This window comes from Megachile rotundata, chromosome 10 (assembly GCF_050947335.1).
Source record: "Megachile rotundata isolate GNS110a chromosome 10, iyMegRotu1, whole genome shotgun sequence".
NCBI lineage: Eukaryota > Metazoa > Arthropoda > Insecta > Hymenoptera > Megachilidae > Megachile > Megachile rotundata.
In genome coordinates this window covers 11,108,492-11,132,390 of record NC_134992.1, presented here as the reverse complement: position 1 = coordinate 11,132,390, position 23,899 = coordinate 11,108,492, and the positions used below count along the sequence as shown (strand labels likewise).

General features: G+C 31.2%; 6 protein-coding genes and 1 long non-coding RNA gene across 17 annotated transcripts in view; 4 read left to right on the top strand and 3 right to left on the bottom strand.

The window, feature by feature from the left end:
• Positions 1 to 220: 220 nt before the first annotated feature.
• Positions 221 to 6,422, top strand: l(3)76BDm (trafficking protein particle complex subunit 8 homolog l(3)76BDm). 2 transcript variants are annotated; one of them, XM_012298658.2, is made up of 10 exons: positions 221 to 647; positions 822 to 1,263; positions 1,340 to 1,585; positions 1,651 to 2,148; positions 2,269 to 2,788; positions 2,849 to 3,034; positions 3,121 to 3,861; positions 3,933 to 4,095; positions 4,177 to 4,817; positions 4,913 to 5,082. In XM_012298658.2, exons 1-10 carry the CDS (start codon positions 491 to 493, stop codon positions 4,943 to 4,945), a joined length of 3,627 nt encoding a protein of 1,208 aa, XP_012154048.1. In that variant the 5' UTR covers positions 221 to 490; the 3' UTR covers positions 4,946 to 5,082. The 2 variants fall into 2 exon arrangements, with proteins under 2 accessions (XP_012154048.1, XP_012154047.1); XM_012298657.2 differs by adding an exon at positions 5,346 to 6,422 and having other exon boundaries at positions 226 to 647; positions 4,177 to 5,248.
• A 478-nt stretch (positions 6,423 to 6,900) lies between these two features.
• Positions 6,901 to 7,693, bottom strand: LOC100880221 (dynein axonemal light chain 4). The gene is made up of 2 exons (XM_003700329.3): positions 7,553 to 7,693; positions 6,901 to 7,326 (listed from the first exon to the last, which is right to left on the bottom strand). Exons 1-2 carry the CDS (start codon positions 7,610 to 7,612, stop codon positions 7,078 to 7,080), a joined length of 309 nt encoding a protein of 102 aa, XP_003700377.2. The 5' UTR covers positions 7,613 to 7,693; the 3' UTR covers positions 6,901 to 7,077.
• On the top strand, positions 7,661 to 10,826 carry LOC100880335 (putative cytosolic Fe-S cluster assembly factor CPIJ010948). Of its 3 annotated transcripts, none has more exons than XM_076536293.1 (8): positions 7,661 to 7,748; positions 8,348 to 8,418; positions 8,483 to 8,578; positions 8,651 to 8,806; positions 8,889 to 9,159; positions 9,238 to 9,486; positions 9,550 to 9,927; positions 9,995 to 10,826. In XM_076536293.1, the coding sequence occupies exons 2-8, from the start codon at positions 8,353 to 8,355 to the stop codon at positions 10,234 to 10,236; spliced, it is 1,458 nt and encodes a 485-aa protein (XP_076392408.1). In that variant the 5' UTR covers positions 7,661 to 7,748; positions 8,348 to 8,352; the 3' UTR covers positions 10,237 to 10,826. The 3 variants fall into 3 exon arrangements, with proteins under 3 accessions (XP_076392408.1, XP_003700378.3, XP_012154057.2); XM_003700330.3 differs by lacking the exon at positions 7,661 to 7,748 and adding an exon at positions 8,022 to 8,111; XM_012298667.2 differs by lacking the exon at positions 7,661 to 7,748 and adding an exon at positions 8,161 to 8,232.
• Josd (Josephin domain containing) lies at positions 9,141 to 13,067 on the bottom strand. The gene is made up of 4 exons (XM_003700331.3): positions 12,609 to 13,067; positions 12,308 to 12,522; positions 12,056 to 12,236; positions 9,141 to 11,964 (listed from the first exon to the last, which is right to left on the bottom strand). Exons 1-4 carry the CDS (start codon positions 12,660 to 12,662, stop codon positions 11,677 to 11,679), a joined length of 738 nt encoding a protein of 245 aa, XP_003700379.1. The 5' UTR covers positions 12,663 to 13,067; the 3' UTR covers positions 9,141 to 11,676.
• A 281-nt stretch (positions 13,068 to 13,348) lies between these two features.
• LOC100882984 (WD repeat domain-containing protein 83) lies at positions 13,349 to 14,915 on the top strand. Its single transcript, XM_003700354.3, has 4 exons — positions 13,349 to 13,746; positions 13,837 to 14,080; positions 14,157 to 14,383; positions 14,463 to 14,915. The coding sequence occupies exons 1-4, from the start codon at positions 13,674 to 13,676 to the stop codon at positions 14,831 to 14,833; spliced, it is 915 nt and encodes a 304-aa protein (XP_003700402.1). The 5' UTR covers positions 13,349 to 13,673; the 3' UTR covers positions 14,834 to 14,915.
• Positions 14,423 to 18,533, bottom strand: LOC143265244 (uncharacterized). Its single transcript, XR_013039577.1, has 2 exons — positions 16,958 to 18,533; positions 14,423 to 16,798 (listed from the first exon to the last, which is right to left on the bottom strand). It is a non-coding gene; the product is annotated as an uncharacterized LOC143265244 (long non-coding RNA).
• LOC100880556 (low-density lipoprotein receptor) overlaps positions 15,053 to 23,899 on the top strand; it is a 48,588-nt gene continuing 39,741 nt past the window's right edge. For 5 of the 8 annotated variants that reach the window (XM_076536290.1, XM_012298664.2, XM_076536288.1 and 2 more), the window contains exons 1-2: positions 15,053 to 16,198; positions 19,170 to 19,292. In XM_076536290.1, the coding sequence (XP_076392405.1) occupies positions 16,108 to 16,198; positions 19,170 to 19,292 (214 nt within the window). In that variant the 5' untranslated portion in view covers positions 15,053 to 16,107. Of the gene's footprint in view, positions 16,199 to 18,826; positions 18,968 to 19,169; positions 19,293 to 23,899 lie in introns of those variants that run through there. The other 3 variants (XM_012298665.2, XM_076536289.1, XM_012298663.2) reach the window with 2 other exon arrangements.

Sequence of the window (23,899 nt, the reverse complement as noted above, 5' to 3'; positions counted from 1 at the left end):
GAAGAGTATACTAAATAAAAGAACATTGAGTATGCATGTCTAGTGTTATCCTTGGTTCTGCAGCGTATTAGAACTCATCAGAATTTGCGCAAAATGATCGAAAACTCATCATCTTTGATGACGGAAAGCATGAATGCACAATTTGTCCAAATATCTGCCATCTACAGGAAAGGTTGCGAAAAAATTTCCCAGTTTTCGTTTATGATTGCTTCCGGCTGATTTCATGACACATATATGTTATCTCTATATTTGCACCCTTTATGGGTAAATATTCACAAAACAGCTGTTCGATAGAGATGTTTACCACTTCTTCCTCGGAATGTATTAATCGTTTGGTTTCTGTCAACTATTAAGATAATAAATGAGTAGTAATGTAGTGTTCAAAATGATAATAGTCGTGTAATATATACGTATATATATATATACATATACATATAAACGCATTAATATACGCGTAAGCTTGGTTACCTGTAGAATTATAGTAATTACCATGGCTCAATGTAAATTAACCCCTCGCGAGTTTATAAGTAACGCTTTTTCACCTCAAATTGCTGCGGTATGTTCACCTGCAGCTGATGCGGTATGTCAGAAAAATAATTTATCATTCGTTGAACTTTTGCAACCGTTTTGCAAATTAAATACTGAAGGTAAGATTTTTGGTATAAGAATATAACACATACACGTGTATATAGAATGTATAATAATGTAATATATAAAAAACAATAAATATACGTAAACAACATACATCTAATGATTAATTTTTATTTCTAACTACTTTTACTAGTGATATTTTATATAGATGTATATTTTCATTTTCATAGGTCATTTTAAAGATCCACAAGGAAACAGTATAAGTGTTAGAAATCTTCGTCTTTTTGTACAAGATGTTAATGCACATCCTCCAGAACCAAGTATTGCTAGAAAAATGTTAAATGAAGCAGTTAGTTCAGCTACCTGCGAACATACAACTTCTGTTCGAATTGGAACAACGGAACTTGATATTCCTGTCTCAGTTCCTTGGTTTGAAGCATGGAGAGAAATGTTTTTGAGTGTTCAGTTCCCATCTGATCATGAATTTACAAAACACTTCCTTGCTTGTATGATAGTTATTTCTACAGCAGAAGACAATCCTTTGGAAAAAATACAAACCATGGGTGCACAGTTACAACAAAGTATACCTGGAAAATTGCCAAAATGGTTTAATAACAATACACTTAGATACTATATATTAGTACATGATACTTTGCAGGATGATAGGAACAGGTATTTGCTTTTATTTTCTTCTCTGTTTATATATTTAATTCTATTTATTTAAGTGAATTATTTGCATCTTTTATAGAGCTGAAGTAGTTTATACAGAAATGAAAAATATCTATGGTGCTAATAATTGTTTTTTACTTCAAATGAATTCGAGACCACCCGGTCAATTTGATGACAATACTCAGTTACCAGATCCTTGGAGTCAATTTTTAATAAAACACTCTGAAGTATCTGGGAGTAGTGAACAAAATAGTTCTCCTCGCACACCTGCAGATACTAGTGGTGTTTCCTCTATGCCAAATGAAGTTACAACAGATACTGACAAGTATGTTTTAGTTATATTTCTTAAATTTTTACAAAACATATTCAAATGTATATTGTGCATTTTAGAACAAGCCAGGCTGGCACTCCAATAGCTCCCCAAAATTCTGTACTGGTTTCTCCAGATTTGAATGATACTATCAGTTTTTCTTCTGATGTATCTGAATCAACAATTACACACTTGGAAGTTGGCCAGGAAGCTGTATCTGTTACAATGCATCCTTTAAGTCCAATAGTTGATAAGTCACAAAGTTCTATTGAGTATATGAAAGGACAAACAGTTAGTGATACACCAATAAATGTAAATGTTTGGGCAGACTCTCCTAATTACTTAATAACACAGCATGGTGTTAGATTATCTACACAAGATCTTGAAAGACTGAGAGCATTGATAACGGAATTTTGTTTAAAAAGTTTATTACCATATGTGGAAAAGCAGATTGGTTTATTAAGTGATGTAATTTCGAACAAAAAAGGTGTCAGTAGATCTCTTTTTAGTGCTACAAGACGATGGTTTGGAACAAATAAACCTGGAATACCAGGACCTACTCCATCAAATGCTGTAATGTATGTGTAATAATATTTACATACCTTTCTACTGTATAATAGCAACTTATATATTAGATGTAAAAAAAGTTGTACATAGCATATATAAATATATAAAGTTCCAGCTTCTTTGGATTTCAGTTATACAACAGAATCTCCAGAATTACAGCTGCGCCGTTTAGGTGACTTATGTTTTATGTTTGGTCACTATTCACTTGCTTACCAAGCATATCACAGTGCAAAGAGAGATTTTGCAGCAGATCAAGCTTGGCTTTATTATGCAGGTGCTCTTGAAATGGCTGCTTTAAGTGCATTTATGCAAGGTGAAACTAATAGAAAAACTATTGAATATATGGATGATGCGATATTAACTTATTCAAATAGTTGCAAAATGCCTCAGTTTGCAACAAGAGCAACGCTTCTCAGTGCCGAATGCTTGAAGGGTAGAAATTTGTATGGGGAAGCGGCAAAACAATTAATTCGTATGACCAGCGAAGATTCAGATTTACGTTCAGCACTCCTATTAGAACAAGCTGCTTATTGTTTTATTGGGCCAAAAATGATGCGCAAATACGCATTTCATGCTGTTCTTGCTGGTCATAGATTTTCAAAAGCAGGTCAAAGAAAGCATTCGTTGCGATGTTATCAACAAGCATACCAGGTATTCTTAATTAATTGTCCTTGAAACATTATTCACTACTATTAAAATAATAATTAATAGGTATATAATGGAAGAGGTTGGTCATTAGCTGAAGATCATATACATTTTACCATTGGTAGACAAGCTGCATCATTAAAACAAGTTAATGAAGCAGTTAAAGCATTCGAAAAATTATTAAATGTCTATAGTAAACAACCAGCTACACAACAAGCTGCATTTTTACGTGAATTTTTACATATCCATAATGTAAGTATGCATATCACTAATTGCATGTAATATTTTATTTCGTGTTCCATATGTTTTTTAGATTAATTACTATTTATAAATTACAGTTACTGTCGCAAGAAAATTTATCGAATCATGAAGAGCTTCCTATCTTGCCTTTACCGTTAATAAATAGTTATAGTATTAAAGTATTATATGGACCTTTAGCTGAATCATATAACAATAATATTCCAGCAAGTCATGTTTCATTTGATACTGAAGAATGTGATGATGTGAGGTGGTCAAAAATGGAAGAGATGCTAATAACAGAAGCTCAGGGATCCCCTCCTATGATATTTAAACCAACAGTTGCATTATACTCAAAAACAAGTAATAACAGTGTAAAACCAAATTCTGTTGTGGATGAACCAGTGCATTTTTTTATTGAATTATATAATCCATTGCATATACCGCTGCCATTATCTGATGTGACCTTATTATGGTTATTTAATTGTGGCAATAATCAAACTACAAATGAAATGAAATCTCCGGAAGACTTAAAACCAGTGGAAACACAAGTAATCGAAAAAATTATATTACAACCAGCTTGTAAACAAAATATTACACTAAGTCTTGTACCAAAGAAAGTGGGGGAATTAAAAGTGTTAGGCTTAAGTTATAATTTATCTAATCCAACACATGTAATAGATCCGCCAGTTGTTAATCCAACAATAGCTATTACTGGAAAAAGATTATTTGAAATTAGGGGGCCTAAATTGAAGAACGTCAAAGAAAAACCTGGTACAAACATGTATGGAGTAGATTATAGATTAGAAATAAATGTTATTGAAAAGGCACCTTTTATGCAGGTATTTAATGTTTGAATATAATTACGCGTGAATTATCTTTTACATCGTAATAAGTACACATTTTGTTGCAGGTTTTCTTTAATAAATTAAATTCGGAGATGTTATGTGGCGAAATTCAAAAATTAGAAATTACTTTAAAAAACGTGGGTAATGCATCATTATCCAATGTTTATTTAGCATCTACAGACGCTAAACTTATTTCATTAGGAGACGAGTATTCTAATAGCCAAGAAGGTATATATTTTCAAATGCATATTAAATCAATTAAAAGATAATTGAAGTAATATTATATCAATAATTTAATTATTATTTCAGATCATGTAGCAAAAAAAAGTAATAGACTTATAATTAAGATTCCATTACCATCTGATACATTAAATGTTGGAGAAACTCATACCATACCAGTCTGGATTAGAGCACCTGATGAAAAAGGAAATCATCGTTTAGATTTACTTTTTTACTATGAAAATGTTGATTCAAAAACCATGATAAAACATAGACTTTGTAGACACAGCTGGCATTTTACAGCTTTAGATTCTATACACATTACTGCAATAGCCTCGAGGAGTATATTATTTAAAGATGTTTTACCCACATTAAATTTAATAGTATGCATTAAAAATGCAAATCAAATTCATGATCCTGTTATGAATGAAATTTTATTGACTAAAGTATTGTTTCAAAGCGATTTATGGTCCATATTTAGTTCATCTGTTTTACCAACAGATATTAAGATACAACCTCAGGAAATGTTTCATTTAATGCTTAAATTAAGAAAGAAAAATGATGATGAGTTGGTACTTTCTACTGTATCTTTGATTCAGGAAAGTGATTGTACGGAATCAAATGAGAAATATCCGTATAATAGTTTCATACAAAGAAGAAATATTCCATCATTAGATGTAAATGAAAATTTAACCGAATTACAGCAGCAATCCCAACGATTACCACAAAATGTACAACAATCATCTTTATCCGTTACTATGACATTAAATTCTACTTTAATCATTAAATGGAGAGCAAAAATAATTGAAGGCGGAATTGTTACTAGACAAGCAATTGGTCAACATCATCTTGCTATTGAGTATTTGAACAAAACTTACAAACACCCCAAGGAAATTCAAGTTGAAACAAATGAATATGGTGGACGTTTGAAAATCTTTGGACCAGATAAAAATATACTCGACTCCATGGCTGTGACTATTAAAGATCAAGCATTAGAAACAGAATTTTTGAAAAATATAATTTCCTTTTCTTTGAGCCATGCTAGACAAATCACGCATAATTTTAATCAGAGTCAATTGTGCTTTGTTCCAGTAATAATGTACATACAAAATCATTTGGAGTCACAAATTGATATTAAAGTCAATACAATAGGAACCAGCAGGTAATAATATTAATTACAAATTCATTAAGAGTCATATAACAGCACTCTACCATAATTGACTATTTGTTAATTATAAATTGCTTTATTTTTGTTTCAGTGAAAGCCATCTTCCGAGTATAAAGTCACAACTTTTTTTACCACAAGCTTCTGCTCACTACAGATATGCTTGTCACTCGGCGATTTGTTCACATATAGAACCACTTGCTAATAGTACTATAAAATTGCAAGCAGTACTTCCATCCCCTGGTACATATGACTTAGCAGCACGTATAGAAGTCTCTGTAAGAGTTGTAAATACTAAAGAGTTTGTCTTACAGAAATGGAAAATGGAAAGTATATGTATTGTTAACGGTGATAGTAAATAATTAAAAAGTATAAAGGTATTAAATTGTTATTATTGCTATTAAATAATGTAACAAATCTCATTTATGTAATTTAAAATCATTCCTTAGTGCTATGTAAATATTTAATATTTATCAGTCTATTACTATCACATCTTGATCAAAGTATATGTATTATTTAATATCTATTACATTATTTAATTATTTTAGATACATTACAACGTAAGCAAATTATATATGTTTCTAAATATATTAATCATTTGTTACAGCATCCTTTATAAATAACTATTTCAGATGGAATAGTAGTCTTTAACAAATTTTTTGTAGATTATGTTATTATAACTTCATCTGTTAAAGTTCTTACATAAAAATATCTTAATTTTGATCTCTTAGGTAAATCATGAAATTATGTTAAAAAATTTGTCATATATTTTGAACTAAAAGATACGTTTTTATATTTTTCAAATCAAAATAAAAAAGGTTAATGAACTTGTAGTAAAAGAGTGCTGTAAACAGTAATGGTAAAATGATAGTGTAATTAAATGCAAAAATAAATGTTTAGACAAACAATTATACTACAAAATTATTATACCATAAAATTGTATAATGTATGTATATTTTTGTGTGCTAGTAATAGAAGTTAATATAACAGAAACATTCATACTAGAAATCTGTAATGAATTGTGTAAGTAGTAATTATAAGTCCATAAAAAAGGACTAACAAGAAATATTGTGAACCAGTACTTTTAGAACCTTTTGTGAAATTTTAAATGGCAAATATTTCAATGTAATAACTACTATTAAAATATAAAGTTACTATATTTCAGAAGATACATACATATATTTAATAATAACACGTATTTGATAATGTTACCTGTACATAGTAATATATATTTTATACATATAACATTATATAACAATTACATTAAACATTTTTATATAAATGAATAAAGGTATATAAAAATACAAATTATACGACGAATATCACAAGTTAATGTGTATGAATTTAAATGGCACGAACTAAATGATAACATCAATTAATAAAAATAAAAATTTACGAAAAGAAACTTCTATAAAATTAAAATTGATATTTAAACAATTACAATTACTTATAAATAATATTCTTTTATATATATAAAAAATATAATTATGTTCATTCTTTTATTTCGTTATGCCTTACTATTGACAATTATCGATAAATACGTAAATTTATTGTTATATAAATTTGAACATTTTTTTCAATAATATTATTCATTGACATGTCAACGACATCTTTGGTCGTAAAATGTTAAACATTTGTAAATATACTAATTTATGATTAGTCGTTTTATTTTAATAGTTTATTTGTACGATTTAATTGCATTTGTCGTTCAATCTGTCATTCAAAACATAAAATGTTTCTTTGGAATTAGTTGCTATGAAAATTATAAGAATATGATTTGTACATCTGTTCGCGTTTTCGTCTTGTTTTAATTTTTGTCAATTTTACTAAGCCGATTTCCATATACATATCGCTAGGTTTCCAGCACAGTACATATATAGAAGATGTTTTAGCTGATAAGTTATTTCAAATCCGTATCCCTCGCCGACGACTGTATGCCAAGATGCGCCGAATCTTTTATCCATGGTCTCTTTAATCATTCGAGAAACACTTTCATAATTATCGGCATATTTTTCTGCAGCAGTAACACACAGTTCCATTGCTTCTTGTTTCATTTCGTCAGACATATCGCATTTCTATATCAGAAATAAAAATAATAATTTATGTAATTTATAAATAAATAGTAATACATATATACTTAAAATCATGAAGTTATTACATGACAATAAATTTAAGAAAAATAAATAGTATACATGGTATTTATTTTGTATTAAGACGTCTATTGATTAAATAAAAAGAACTGAACACTTTTCTTGACAATACATTTTACGATACAATTAATGTAAAGTAAATTTTACTTACTCTGCATAGAGGATAAGTGTGTAAAATTTTAACAACATCATCTTTTTTCACTTCAGTCATTCTTAAAACTAATATTTCATAAAAATCGTATCAAATACCACTGTTCGTGTTTGGCAGAAGGAAGAATTGCCATCTTGCAGGCGCACGCTTACCCCCCTGAACCCTTAAATCAGAGGTTCTCAATTGCTTATACAATGTAAGGGATGAAATATGTAATCTATACATGTATAGTGTTTATCATACATACAAAATATCTGAATATGTGTATTGCCACCTGTAGCGATTAAATAAAAATTTGCTAATATATGTTCACATTTATAAAAAATATAGAATTATTGCTGTATTTACTTTGTATCATCAATATCACTTAAATAGATCTTGTCAGATCTTTTAAATATTTTTGTTCCTATATGTATACTTTCTCATAAACTAATTGTATATATTATTCAGAACAAAGTTAATCATAGATAGTATTTCGATATCATTAAAATATCGAATAATTGATAAATTAATATTTTAACTTTTATATATATACATATGTATAGAGAGAGAAAGAGAGGTTCAAATATTTTCTTATTTCAAATTCAAATAATAAATATGTAAATATAAAAGTTTATTGACTTTCTTATTTAAAAATTAAAAGTAAGGTTATGTTTTGAATTTGAAGAAGTGTCATACATGTTCGTAGCATTTGTAATTAATTTTTCTTGTACCATTATTATATCCACGATTTCGTTGTTAAATTATTTAATAATATAAATTACTTTGAATTATATTTATTAATTTTATTTAAAGAGAAAATGACATCTCGATTTAGTGGAGCATTACAGCTTACAAGTTTGGATGATTTCATTACTCCTTCACAGGTATTTTCATTATTCTTCTAATTGTTTAATGACAATTCTTATTATATGTCATTTATGTTTGCAGGAATGTATAAAACCTATAGAAATTCAGGCATCAAAAAGTAAAACTGGTGCAAAAATAAAAATTGAAGAAGATGGAGTACCCTCAATATTAAATGAAGTACAATATTTAATTACTGATATTTGCACATGTATTTTTGTATATTGTTTTACAATTGTTTACTTCTCTTAGGTTGGGCAATTTGAAAAACTACAGAAAGTTGAAATCACACTTGCTGATTGTTTAGCTTGTAGCGGTTGTATTACATCTGCAGAGAGTGTATTAGTCACACAACAAAGTCAAGAAGAACTGTTGAGAGTGTTCAAAGAAAAAGTATCTGAGTGTCAGGTAGTAATTATTAAAATAATGTGTCTTTTTTACTTCACATTCAGAAGTAACTAATCATTTCTATTGTACTTTTACTTCCTAGAATAAAGATGGTACATGTTCTAAATTTATAGTAGTTAGTCTCTCTGTACAAGCAGTACTGTCTATAGCAAAACGTTATGATCTTAATCCAGAACAAGCATTAAATAAACTTGCTGGATACTTCTATCAGTTAGGAGCAGATATAGTTGTAGATATGACTATAGCTGATGATTTTGCATTATTAGAGTCTGCTAAAGAATTTGTAGAACGTTACAAAGCAGCTAAAGGAGGTGCAACAAATCAGTTACCAATGTTATCTTCTTCTTGTCCAGGTAGAATGAAGAAATATCATTTCTTACATTTATTTTATACAATATTATCATTTAAAAATTATTCGTTTTGTTGTATAGGATGGGTATGTTATGCTGAAAAAACTCATGGTAATTTTATACTTCCATACATTAGTGTTACAAAGTCTCCTCAGCAAATTATGGGATCATTAGTCAAGTATCATTTAGCTGAAACTAAGGGTCTTTCACCAGAACAAATATATCATGTAACTCTTATGCCTTGTTATGATAAAAAATTAGAAGCATCCAGAGAAGATTTTTATAATGCAGAAAGAAATTCTAGAGATGTAGATTGTGTTATAACACCAAGTATGTATTTCAAATATTATACATTTATATATTTATGATATATATATTCATCTTTTCTTACAGTTGAACTAGAACAAATGTTGAATGAATATAATGTAACATTGAGTGAAGTAAATGAAAAAGAAGTTCAAAAACCTTTTGGAGTACAAACAGAAAATTTAGAAACTAATTTATGCAGTCATAGTGGTTCAGGTTCTGGTGGTTATGCAGATTTTATCTTCCGTTATGCTGCAAAATATCTATTTGATGAAACTGATGTTATAGTTGAATTTAAGAATTTAAGAAATCCTGATTTTCAAGAAGCAATTTTTTACAAGAATGAGCAGCCACTATTAAAATTTGCTATTGTCAATGGATTTAGGAATATACAAAATCTTGTACAAAAACTAAAAAGAGGGAAATGCCCATATGATTATGTTGAAGTCATGGCATGTCCTTGTGGTAAGTTTCATTTGAATAATATTACAGTAGAAAGATATATTCTATATATTCTAATTTAATTATCCAGGATGTCTTAATGGAGGAGCACAAATTAGACCTGTAGACAATATTCAACCACGCGAGTTAGCATTAAAATTAGAATCTATGTATCATGAACTCCCTGAGAGTAATCCTGAGAAGAACAAAGCAGTCCAAAATTTGTACAGAAATTGGTTGGGAGGAGAATATACAGATAAGGCTTTAGCACATTTTCATACTCAGTATCATGAAATAAAAAAGGCAGATATTGCTCTTGCTATAAAATGGTAATTAAAAAATAGATTATTGATTATTAAACATTGTGAACATTTATTTAAACAATAAGTTTGTTAGAAACAACTCTTTCACAAAATTGAAACATGTGATTTAACAAATATAACGTATATCTTGTTATAAAATAATGACCTTATAATTAAATGTATAATGTTAAAATGTATAATAAATGTAAAAAAATTACATATATTATATACCAATTACATGTTATCACAATTACATAGCAATATATTGTGCTGAATGTATTAAAGATTGTCTTTTACCGTTGTTAATATCATTTAATTAAATAATCTAATGTGACTAGAACAGATTCTAAGAAAGAACTATAATTCTTCAGAAACATGTTATTTTGTATCTTTTCTTGTAATAGTGCAATAATGTTCTGTACATAGTGTTATTACACATCCAAAGAACAATAGTATAATATATATTTATTAAATCAATACATTTTGTAACACAAATTACCGATGTACATTGAGTAATACTGACAAAGCAATGTTAAAGAATGTAAACCACAGAAAAATATTGTGAATGTAAGTTTTGTTAAAATAATAAAATTAAAATAAAAAAGCGTTTCAACTTATAAATATATAAAATAAATGGTACATTTAAAATATATATTACTTTCTTAAATAAATAAGGCTTCTAGTTCAATTGCAAAATATATTATAAATTTCGCCCGATTTTATTAAAAATCATATATATTTAAATTAATAATTAGTAATGTGCAATTAACAAACTATTATTTATTTTTGAATGTAATAAAGCTGCCATGTGTTATATGTATTATATACATATACATGAATAGAACAAAAATAATTGTTACTCCTTTTTTATTCAAAGAAATTTATACGCAATATTCTAGTCAAGGCAAGTGTAGAGAAAATTCGCAGAAGGTACACCTCGCAAAACTGTTAGAAGCGAGCCTGACAACCATACTGTTGACTCTAGTGACCGCGGATAGTAACGAAACCATATTAAATAGAAGCTTGTGGTATGAATTAATTTAATTAGCTGTTCCGAGAGGAAGGATCATCAACCGCTCTCGGATACGACTTAGAGACTTCGTAAAGAAAATTCGGCGATAATTCCTGTACGCCAATCAAACGAGAGAAAACAGAGTATCTCTTGAACGCTTGATTAAACGAAGAAATTACAAAGTCATCTAGTCGAAGATTGTATATTTTCTATAAAAAATGATTTATAGTAATTTTGTAAAACCTATAAAACCCATATTCCTTGTCAATTTATCTAATCTTTGAATAAATTCTTTCCTTGACTGATTATTCCTTGCGCATTTTCCTATCATGCCTACAATATTGATTTTTTTTTATTTCAATTTTCTAAAGTTGTTTATTATTGGACTATTGTCATCTCAATTTTAAATTTATTTTGGCCTGAAATATTGAGTTGTTTATTTAAATTAAAAGCCTTTAATTATCTAGCATTTTTGTTATCTAGAGAATTTTCGTTTTCATTCAATTCTTTTGACTCCATTTTTTTTAAATCCATATCTGTACAACTATCTTCAATATATGTAATTGTGTTATCCTTCTCTGTGTTATCTTTTTCTGCATCATCTCTATCTGCATTATCCTTCTCTTTATTTGTACATGTATTTATTAACCATCCTTGACTATTGTCTATTTCTCTTGACACAACCAGAAATAATTCTTTCTCTTTACTATCTATCTGATCCTTTAGGTATGTAAGTAAGTCATTATCCTGAGAACATGTTATTTAATTTAATTCTTTATTTATATTATAATAAAAAGGCACTTTAATATTCACACAAAAAAATAAATTATTAACTAACCTGTCCTATAAGTTGTGGGGAATCAAGTTTCGAATCCAAATTATAAAAGGCCCCATGAATTTTCTTTAGGGCAATCCAATGACGTCTTTTTAAAGGAAGTAACACAAATCCTAATTTATATTTTGTTGGTACATTTAATATGAAGCCTTCAATATTATCTAAACACAGACATTTGGGGTCTCTGAAAAAAATTTTTGAATTCATAAATATTTCCCAATTGACTTGACTATGATTGCACTATAAATTACAAACCTGCGTTTATCAAACCATACTGCTTCACGTCCTTTTTGCTGTAATGCTGCCATAATAACATTAATATCATAATTGCCAAATCCTAATAATGATTTATGTGGATTAATCCATACATCTGGACTTAAACTGTAACAAATTTGATCTAATTTTTGTTTGTTAAAACCCCTCTCTTGGAACAAATTATTTAATGCATGTAATGCACAAAGTTCTTTTATCTATAAACATAAAAAATATGAATAGGAACATATTTTAACACATTCAACAACTATACATAACAGATATGAAATACTGATTATATTACTTGTTTTTCATGATATATGGATCCAGGCATATCATCTGCTGTGTTTGCAACCATTTTATTTACATAATTTTTATAATGTATTGTATTAAAAATTATTGTAATCAATCATTTGTTCTGTTCATCAACGTGTAAAATTTGAAAAATTTACTGCAGTTTAACAGGTATTAACCTTAAATATTTCTAATTTTGCAAACAAACTCGCGTATTTACTTAAAATGACATATATATAGAACTGTATTAAACAACAAATACGATACAAACTTCACTGGTGGTAATAAATATATTACTTCACAGTTACAACACAGTGATATTTTCGTGGAACATCAACAAAAATTGCTATCTACAGTCGCTGATATAATATGCGTGTCCTGCATTTACGTTCATTCATAACTACAGGTTGTCAGGTATCTTGAAAGAAGTTTACATATTTTTGCATTCATGAATACCAATAGACAATGGTGATATTTTGTACGCTTGAGACTAGTCTAGTTTCTCTAGGGAAAATGGCGATCAAGGGAAATAGACATTTTCGAAATGAATAACTATTATTTAAATGCTACTTTCATTAAGGAAATCAGATTTGCGCTTCAATGTACTTCACAAGAAAAAAACGTTCAAATATAAAGAAAAATAACATAAACTTTCTATTTTTATTCTCAGTTTATCAACTTAGTCATACTTGTTTCCCACAACTGAGCTAGTTTCAGTAGGTTGCTTTCCACCTAGAGTTATTTCACTATGTTAGATTTTCAATTCGGTTAGTCATATACATAGTGGCTAAACATATTTGAAAGAAAGAGAAGAACGAATGATATGAGAAGTATACAAAATAAAAGATCACTGGATATATACATTCGATGTCATAAACATTGTAAAAGTTAGGACTAATCAGAGTCAATATTTCAATATTCGTTAATATATAAAGTTAAACATAAACGTATACATTTTGAAGTAAACAAGGTTTGAAAAATTCATATACTTGTTAAAGAAAGATTAAATGATTATCATAATAATAAGTTTGTTGTATTCTCAACATATTTAATAACATAGTAGGTTGTGTTTAAAATGTTAATTGAGTATAAATTTATAAGAGAAATAGATTGTAAACAGGGAGCTGTACGAGCTGTACGATTTACTGGTATGTATCTGTACTGTTTGTACTTTTTTATTTAATATTAATCTTTTATTTACAAGATGTTATTGATATAAATTTAATAATTTGTTATAGTTGATGGCGCTTATTGTTTAACCTGTGGATCTGACAGAAAATTAAAATTATGGAATCCACACAGAGGTGTTGCTTTAAAAACATATGGTGGACATGGCGATGAAGTAATGGATGCTTGTTCATCTTGTGATAGTAGTCAGATTGTTTCTTGTGGTTTAGATAAATCAGTTATTCTTTGGGATGTGTCAACAGGAACACCAGTTCGTCGTTTAAGGGGTCATGCAGGTCCAGTTAATGCAGTAAGGTATATACCTAAAGAGTGTTATATATATGTATATAAATGAATTATAATGATATACAAACACATTCTTTAATGATAGGTTTAATGAAGAATCTTCTATGGTTGTTTCTGGATCAAGGGATAATTCAGTTATGTTGTGGGATGTACGTTCCAAAGTACTAGAACCTGTACAATGTTTAAATGAAGCCAAAGATTCTATTTCCAGCATCAGAGTTTCAGATCATGAAATTCTATCATCTTCATTTGATGGTAAAATTCGTAGATATGACATTCGTGTGGGTGAAATGTATGCAGATTATATGGGAGGTTAGTTAATAAGATAAAAAAAAATAAATTCACAGTCTATTAAGATGTAACACATTTTATTTTATTACAAATATTACAGATGCAGTAACATGTTCCAGTTTCACAAGAGATGGACAGTGCATAGTAGTCAGTTGTGCAGATGCTGTAATTAGATTAATAGACAAAGATTCAGGAGAATTGCTTGGAGAATTTACAGGTCATATAGCAAATAATTTATGCTTGGAATCAAGTGTAGACACCCAAGATACTCGTATTCTTTCTGGATCAGCAGATGGAAAATTATGGATATGGGATCTAGTATCACAGAAAGTAGTTACAAAGCTTTCAGGATTTAAACCAACCAAACATCCAATAGTGTCACTGAGTGTACATCCACAAACAAACTGTTTTCTAGCTACTAATGGACCCAACATATTAATGTGGAGTACTATATCTTCAGTGCAAGAATAATATTTTCATAACAAAATTTATAATTGTATATTTTGTATATAATATTTTAAGTGTAATATACTAACAATTAACATTGCAGTAAGATTGTAAGATTGTTTGTGTACATGTTTAATTAGTGTAAAAGTGTGGGTATTAAGTTATGATACATAAGACTAATGTATTAAATAAACTTTTTATAGGTAACAAAAAATTTTCTAGAGAATTTAGTGTCGATGGTGTTAGTCACATAGACTTTTACGGTACTCGTCATATCGCGGAAATCAAAAAACACGCGGAGGGGATATAGTTTACCTAAATATATAAATATCATTTGATATGAAAAAAAATTAAATAATTTATGGTTAACAATTTAATTAACTAAAGGTCAATAACATGTGCAAACGCTTTATAGTATTTGTGGGGTAAACCGGAATATAAAAAGTATTGAGATGTTACTCTTTAAGGTGTCATTCTTCGGGGAAAGCAAAAAGAGGAATTTCATTGGATGAGATATTTTTCACCTGTGTTTATTAAAGACAATATATTAAGCTGGGTCACGATATACAGTTAAAGAAGCAGGTTACGAGTACGCATATAACGTAACTTTATCAACGATAGAAAAGAAGGGGAGAAGAATAGTAGAAAAGGCGACGAACCAGAGGGAGTAGTTGCGCGCGCAGGTGGCGCGATACCGGTGCGTCAGAATCAGTGGTCATCGGTGTTTCGCCCGGGAGAGGGAAAGGAAAAAGAGAGAAAGGTAGAACGATTCTGTGCAGTGTGAAGAGAAATAGAACAGCTGCGCGAGAGAGTAAGAAAGGTACAACAAATTCATATCAGCGAATGAAAAAGATAGAAGAAGAAAAGAGGGAGCAAAGGGGATATACAGGGAGACACACATGAAAGTGCTTGCACACGGGGCGGGCCTGTCAGTCTCAACCACTTCGTGGAGTGTACTTTTTGTTCTGCCCTCGAGCACGCAGCTACTCTTAATTGTTGGCTATTTGCGTGTACACGATTGAGAATTTGTGACTCGCCCGATGCAGATTAAAGACCGTTGGACCGCGTGGTCTTGCCAATTCTTTGCTGGTAATCATTTCAGTACACCGTGAGTGAGGATTGTTGTTGTTGTTGATCGATCTCCCGGTTTGCCGGCTGTCAAAGTCAGTCGGGAGAAAGAAAAATCGTGAGAGAAACAATCGAGGGATACTTTTGAAATTCCTTGGTGTCAGTGGTAGTGTTGAAAGGAAGTGGTGGAAGAAAGGAAAAAGACAGGTGTGCGACCAAAGAGGGTTGTCATGGGGCGAAGCTGTCTTCTGGTACTTTTGCCGCTGTACTTGCTGACTATATTCGACTTCCTCGTAGCGGCTAATGCTTCCTCTATTGACAGTAAGTCATATACATTTTTTCGATATCGGTTAAGCAGAGAAAGAATGCTAAATGCGAACGATTAATGTTGTCATTGAAAATTGACTCGAGAGTATGGTATTGTTGATTGACAAAATATGTATGGGATGTGCCATGCGCCAATGCTGCTTACATAATCGACATCTTTCGTGTACATTTTCAATGAGTTCTTACAAATCGGCCGACGTAGGACGCGGGAAAGGAGGACAGTCGCCGATATATAAAAAAATATATCTGACGTATAAGCTCAATACCTACGATCTCTATGAAGGGGATGCTGGTAGAGTGAAAAGTGAGTTAGTCTGAAAATGGGGGAATACTGCGATAGATGGAAGCACGTGAAGATCTTGATACATTATGCCTTTCATTTGATGTTCAGGACATTTTTTTTTAAATTTTAAATGTTTGCATATAATCGAAATATGGTTTCCTCTTTGTCTACAATTTACACACATACGTACATGTAAACGATGCAAAAGTACACGTTGCCCTTTTTTAATTATCATACGAAATGAATTTATTTTTATTTTTATTATTTTTTTAACGACGGTAAGCATTTGAATTTATGACATTCATTTTGTCCTGCGGAAAATTGATATCTGTTAATAACAGTTTTACAGAAATTTGTTGTGTACATTTACGTAAAAATTAAATATTTTTTAAAATAAAATAATTACATATTTATTAATATGAGTATTAAAGATACATATTGTATTTTTATATGAAATAATGTATGCTTACATTTATGTCTGACAATATTGGTTGGATTTAGCTACAAAGCGTATCTTATAAATTCAGTAGTCACCAAAAATCAAAATAACGAGACTGATGTTACGAAAATTGGTTGATTATGAAAATCAACCGCTACATTATGTAGGATGAAATTTTATATTAGAAGTAATGGCATATTGCGTACGGAATAATGTTATAAAAGGTGAATAGAATTATCGATTACACGTGCTTCATTTTATAATCTAACCTCGGTGTTTTCAACGACCTTTTAATGTCGTTTAATAACTTAAACTGACAATTTACATATAGTACAAAGCATTGCAGGCCCGAATAATGTTTAAATATATACTATCATTTTTAACTTATGAAAGCAAAAATAAAATTAAAATAACACTTTTTGGAACTGTTATTACGTTTTTAGCGTACCTCAAAGTAAGCGAACACGTTATAACATTTTAGACGCAACTTTTATGGTACATTTCATTACGTTATAATTTCAAATACCCTTTCGCGTGTTTAACAGGATTCGCGTTAAATATGAAATTACAAAGCTATTTGATTATTTTCGTCAATAAACATATCGAAATTAAAAGTAAACTTCCGCGTTATAAACTGATACGTGCAGAACGGTTACACGAATCAATCGAGTATCTCGCGATAAATCGATAATCGTTTCATTCATGTATTTGAGATATCACATAATTTCTCTATTAGACTTTGTCGATCCAAGTGCAGTGTAGGATCTTGTCGGTTAACTAGTGCAGCAAATTTAAAAATTTCCAAACATTACGCATCCAAGTATACGGTTACGTTAAACGTTATTCGACGTTTATTACATGTATCAATGTAATTGATGATTCAACTATTTGAAACGTCATTACAGTTAAAGGTTACATTAATACAGCAGACAAATTTCCTGCAATGCTAATTTGGTCATATTACTCAAAATAATGACATCTGTTTTTTTATATATGTTATTGATATGTGTAGTCATTCAATTTGTTTTGATATAATGTTAAAAACTTGATGCATTATGCACGAAATATTCATAGCGGTTTAAATTGCGCGCAAGATAACATCTGATCTGATATTGAACAACTTAGTAAACAACAACAATATGGTAAGATCGATTTCGTAACCAATAATCGAATGATTTATGACTATAAATTCTTTCATTCAATGAAATACCACCACGTTTCATTTTTGTATGTATATCCTTATGATTCGAGAACAGTAGTCAACGTGTTATTATTCGTGTAAAATGCTTTCTCAAAATTCAAAAAATCGACGCGGTTCACAAATCGCGACTAACTTCGCATGGTTAATGCACGTATCGAATTTTTTATCCAGATGGCGTTATCGGCGTTTGAAAAGGATCCAATTCCTGTTGTCGAAAAATATTATATATTAAAACCATTAAATTAGGAAAACAATTCTCGTCACTGTTATTAAATTATTTTATAAATAATTCGTTATAAAGAGACTGTAACAATAATAGGAAGGAGAGTGTCTTCGATAGCACGATCGAACACTGACTATTCGATCTCTCGTTTTTTACGTTCTACGTTTAAATGCGTACTGGTCACTCTGAATATAAACGACATTAATCTATGTTTGTGAAAAGAATACATGGTTCGATGAATTTTGAGGTTGACATTCTCGAAGTTGAAACGGTATTAAAAGTATAATTAAATCGTTGGCACTGCTGAAAATGTTAAACGAGATATACAAGTTCGATGTGCTTTCACGTTATCGTTCGTGACATAATCGAATTTAAATAATACGAATTTCCCGCGAGTCGTCCCGCCGTGGTAATGGAAGTGAATTGAAAGTGCTGCTGAATTATTGGATGAGGTCCACCATGGTTTTTTCGAACGAGCTCAGTGGAACATCGTGAATTGTCTACAGTGCGTTAATTCTTTCAAAATGAACCGAAATCATCCTCGTTTAATCATGAAATTATTAGTTCTCGTGTTCATCGTTTCGAACGAAAAAATATATAAGAAAAACAAACGTAATGTAAGTTGTAAACTTGAAATTGTTATAAGACAAAAAGGTGATATGTCAATGTTGACTTCGCAGTAATAAGCATACGACACGTCGTGTTTTTCTAACCTCTTTATTTTATTTCTGCTTCTTTTTGTTTCGCATAATTTTCTGTCGGCGATTCATCTTGCTGACGCAGCGGCAATTTCATTTTGTTTACTTTATTTCATTTCAGGCATGCCTTGTTCTTTAAGGCAATTTCGATGTGCGAACGGAGTATGTATACCGTATTCGTGGGTCTGCGACTTAACGGACGACTGCCGAGACAATTCCGATGAAACCACCAAGGAATGTAAAGGTGAGCGATGGGGCGGATATTCAAATATATCGCGCAATTTTGTACGAACCGATGGCAAATATGCAGTTTGCCGACTTTTTCCAAACCGATTTTCTACCAATCGATATTTCAACGACGCGGAAGTTTTAAGGACGAAAAATACTGTCGTCATTTCAAAATTTGCAAATGTGACAATTGGAATTTAGATTGTGTACAGATATGAAATTTTTCGAACTAGAAAGTCGACTTGCCCACGAATGCATGGCATTTGCGTATCTGTTAAGTGGCGGGCCATTAACGAGCGTATTGTTATCTAACCTTATTTACGTCTTATACGTAAATACTGCGTCCACGTAGGTATGCTATAGATTTTTGATCATATTTCCCCAAGAAAAGTTGCTAACATTTTTTAATAAATATTTCTTCGTTTTAGAAATACTTCGGAAATAATATCCAGGAAATTTTTCTGAAAACCCGTAGCAATTTTCTTCTAAGCTTGTCCTTCATTTTCATCAATCAATGGATACTGGTTTCTGCTAAGAGTGGAGCGCAAAATTGATCTAAAATTGAATTGTTCCCTTACATTGTCAATCCTTTTGATCGGGAATTCGCGGGATGAAATGTTTTCGATATTAAGTTTCCTGCAATGTAGCCGGCTATGAAAACATATTTCGCAATTTTAGCTTCAATGGACGCGCTTCCTTGTGGCGTTCTAAAAGTGTTCTATGAGCTTACGCGTGTATATTAAACGAAGCATTTTGTCGATAAACAAAATGCGCACATTGTTAGTCATCTTGTGACACTGAGTCACTATTAAATGTATAAACATACTTTGATAAAAACGTATCTCGTTGACCAATAATAAGTATTATTTTAAACTATTCAAAACTAACGAACTGACAAAAATAATCGTTGACTTATTTTCAAATTGAACGACTAAATTATTGGTAACTTTCCCGAGCCTAATCTTTAGAAGTAGTGTCTACTTACAGCCGGGCCAAGTTTAAAAATACTAGTGTCCCCGACCACCTGCGAATTTCAAAATTTTAGCCGACGTCGCAGGTAGATGCGAACATTTTGATCTCTAGATTTTCTAGACTTTAGATATTTTAATTAAAATATTTAAAGTTATTTTAATTTGAACGGTTATTATTTTGTCGAAGTTTCTAATTTCCTCGTTCACAAACGAACAACGTCAAAACACTTAACCAGAAGTTTGCTAAAACCCGAATAGGCAATTTCTGGAAGATTAACAACCGATGTAACTTGTATCAAAGGTCTCGGAAGTTTTACGAGTATAGAAGATCTTAAACGCTAGATGACCCGATCGATCGAAACGATCGTTTCAAAGTTCTGAAGAATCTAACAAAGTGGGTATGGAAACTGTTGGCGGAAAGCTTCGTTTTAAGCTTAAGAGGCATGCCTATCATCAACTTCAAATTTTCGATTTTCGACATACTTTCTTGGTACATGATTCTCTACGACCTGCTGATTTACTTTCTTTCTGCAAAATTCAGCACATGGTCTTAAGATGTATTTTATTAAAATTACTTTATTAAGATAAGCTTACGATTAAGTTACTTAGAGAAGTTAAGGTTTAGTTGAATTATGTTAGATTTTGTTCAGGGTGACTTTAGGTTCAGTCTCATCTTAGATTTTTTTATGTGAGCTCAATGATGGTGACTGAGTTTGTTTTATTAAACGTTGCTTCGTATAAGTTAAAACATCTATACCTGTCGATATTTAATGATACTTTTAATGAAGATTCTTATTGAAGACGTTCAGAGGCTGAATCGTCGTTGCAGCGTCGCGATCGTGAATGGTCAGCCAATCTTTCCGCTTTATTCAATCAGCCAGCGTTGCGTTCAAATCAATTTGTTATTACAATCGCAATAAGATTGCACGCAACGCGGCTGATCTGTGTTTTCATAGATAAAGAAACGATGTGCGTAGTGACCCCGTAACGAACCCATGGTGCCATGCCTATCATCGCGAATAAAGAAACGGGGAAAAAAAAGACATATGCATCGGCTCGTATCTTGATTGACCCATTATTGAAGCCTTCGATTCGCTCAAACCGATCGAGGCAGTTCATTAATTTTACCAGCGTATGAGCGCGTATCACCACCATTCATCGACTCCATAAAAGCATAGAGTATGTAATTGCCGGTTTGGAAAGATCAGGAAACCGTACAGGCACTGTGGAACGTGTTTAAAGTTAATTTTATGCAAGCCGATGCAGGAACAGTTGCAGCAAAGAGCAAGAAAAAATCGGTAAGATGATAATTGTAATAATTTTATGAAAATGTGATTATAGGTCTGCGGTGGAATTCCGCAAGGATAGGTGGATAGAAAAAGCAGGCGTCCTTGTTAGAGCCCTATGGTTTTCTTGTAGTACACGGGAATCGGTAACACGTAGGTTCTCGACGATCTTGCATCAGACAGGTTAAGCGTTTCTAATGTACTCTTTTCCATGAAATTGCCTAGGGGCATGCGGCTCTTCGAGAATCGTTCTGTGCTTTGGATAGACGGCTATAAACACCTTTGTTTGGAACGCCTCGCGGAGATTTCTCTTCGATGACCATATTGGAAACTGAGGAAAATTCTTTCGCGCTTTTCATTGCGGTTCACTCCCGCTATATTGCCGCAACCTGGGTGTTGGATATTCTGGCAGATTTAGGGCCATACTTTAAGAAGGCGCAAGCTCCTTGATTTGAACATTTATCAAATTTGAGAATTTTGAGAATTTGGAGGATTTTGGAATTTGAGAGTTTTGGAATTTGAGAGATTTGGTATTTGAGAGGTTTGGAATTTGAGAGTTTTGGAATTTGAGAGATTTGGTATTTGAGAGGCTTGGAATTTGAGAGATTTGGAATTTGAGAGATTTTGGAATTTGAGAGATTTGGTATTTGAGAGGTTTGGAATTTGAGAGTTTTGGAATTTGAGAGATTTGGTATTTGAGAGGCTTGGAATTTGAGAGATTTGGAATTTGAGAGATTTTGGAATTTCAGAGATTTGGTATTTGAGAGTTTTGGGATTTGAGAATTTTGAAATTTGAGAATTTTGGAACTTGAGAATTTTGGAATTTGAGAGTTTTGGAACTTGAGAATTTTGGAATTTGAGAATTTTGAAAAACTCCATAGTCCTAAATTGCCAAACTCCCCAGTTTCCAAGTTCCCAACTTCTCAAATTAAATTCTAAAATAACTCAGAATGCTATAGCACTAAATACCTAACCGATAAAAAAAGTTCATGATAAACGAACCAACGTCCACTAATTTTTAAGTGTAACACATTGCATTTAGAACTGTAATTACAGTTTAAAGTGCACGAAAAACGAGTATTATTAGGTTGTATATCAAGCGGTCGATTTCGAAATGTAGAAAGTTTTGACATAATTTCGTGACATAAAATTACCGCGAAATAGCACTTATGGCATATCAATTTAAAGTTTGGAGTTTGATGAAAACAGCTACGCAAACCGTCCATTAATGTTTTTAATATCTCACGGCTAATTGTCAGCTCCGCGTACAATGGCTGATTCCGAACCATGTAAAATCTAGCCGGATTTCATGGCACAAAAGCATCGTAAAATAACACCTGTGTTATATCAGTTTAAAACTTGAAATTTGACGGCAACGATGACGTAAACATATCATTAATATCTGTTGGAGAAAATGCTCTATTGGAACAAATAATGAACCGATTAATTAATATCGTACAATCGGTATCGTTCATTAACAACGGGTACAATATACAAAATGCATAACACGATACATAACGGAAGATTAATGACTCTTAAATAATTGTCAGATATAAGGAAGGTAAAATCGGGATTTAAGGCATTTGTTCAATTGAAACGTCGACAACAGTGGACCTAAGGTCGACAAATGTTGTATCGCGAATGCAGAAAGGGAACAAACGCTCGACAATTTATCAAGAGATGAATTCCAACATTAAGATGTCGGAGAAAGACGCTTGTACAGCGTGGAAGTTGCTGGCGAGGACTATCTAAGAAAAAGAACAGCGTAAAATATAGAAACGAAGAGTTCGCCCTGTTTCTTGGAACACGCTGATCGTTTGCACGCGAACTCTTTTCGTGTGTTTCTGTGGCCAGATTATTTCTCTGGTTGAAACTGATCTTTTATTCCGTCTCCCTACGGCGTTTTTAATTCGATATTTTTTCGCCATCACGATACAGGGAAATGTTGGGTCATTACAGATTGAATGGTTCATTCATCCATTCACGGAACTTTCGGATGCGATATCGTTAAAAATAATATTCGTTAATCACAACGTGCGATGGCGGTATCGACGTGGTTGGGGGTTTATTTCCTGATCGAAATTTGTTGGATTAATGTTATATTGTGCGCTACATAACTGTCCTCGTAAATGTTAAACCAGTGGTTCGTCGAAAACTTTCCTCATTAAAATTGGTGAAGAAATACACGAATTGGTCTAGTTGACTTTATACATATTTTTTCCGAACTTTGAAATTGATATAGCATAAGTATTTCGAGGTACTTTTTGTAGTATGAACGTTGAGGTAACTTTTATATTTTTTTATTAAACTATCAGTTTTAAATTGATAGACTACATATCTGTAATTGACCATCAACCATTTTGTAT

Excerpts from the sequence above, each read along its gene's own strand:
- LOC100880335 (XM_003700330.3), top strand. The coding sequence starts at position 8,090 with ATGTATAGAGAGAGAAAGAGAG. Across the intron at positions 8,807-8,888 it reads AAAAAGTATCTGAGTGTCAG|AATAAAGATGGTACATGTTC; the intron begins GTAGTAATTATT and ends TTTACTTCCTAG. Across the intron at positions 9,160-9,237 it reads GTTATCTTCTTCTTGTCCAG|GATGGGTATGTTATGCTGAA; the intron begins GTAGAATGAAGA and ends TTTGTTGTATAG.
- LOC100880221 (XM_003700329.3), bottom strand. The coding sequence starts at position 7,612 with ATGACTGAAGTGAAAAAAGATGATGTTGTTAAAATTTTACACACTTAT. Across the intron at positions 7,327-7,552 it reads ACACTTATCCTCTATGCAGA|AAATGCGATATGTCTGACGA; the intron begins GTAAGTAAAATT and ends TTTCTGATATAG.
- Josd (XM_003700331.3), bottom strand. The coding sequence starts at position 12,662 with ATGGTTGCAAACACAGCAGATGATATGCCTGGATCCATATATCATGAA. Across the intron at positions 12,523-12,608 it reads CCATATATCATGAAAAACAA|ATAAAAGAACTTTGTGCATT; the intron begins GTAATATAATCA and ends TTATGTTTATAG. Across the intron at positions 12,237-12,307 it reads GTATGGTTTGATAAACGCAG|AGACCCCAAATGTCTGTGTT; the intron begins GTTTGTAATTTA and ends AATTTTTTTCAG.
- LOC100882984 (XM_003700354.3), top strand. The coding sequence starts at position 13,674 with ATGTTAATTGAGTATAAATTTATAAGAGAAATAGATTGTAAACAGGGA. Across the intron at positions 13,747-13,836 it reads ACGAGCTGTACGATTTACTG|TTGATGGCGCTTATTGTTTA; the intron begins GTATGTATCTGT and ends AATTTGTTATAG. Across the intron at positions 14,384-14,462 it reads GTATGCAGATTATATGGGAG|ATGCAGTAACATGTTCCAGT; the intron begins GTTAGTTAATAA and ends CAAATATTACAG.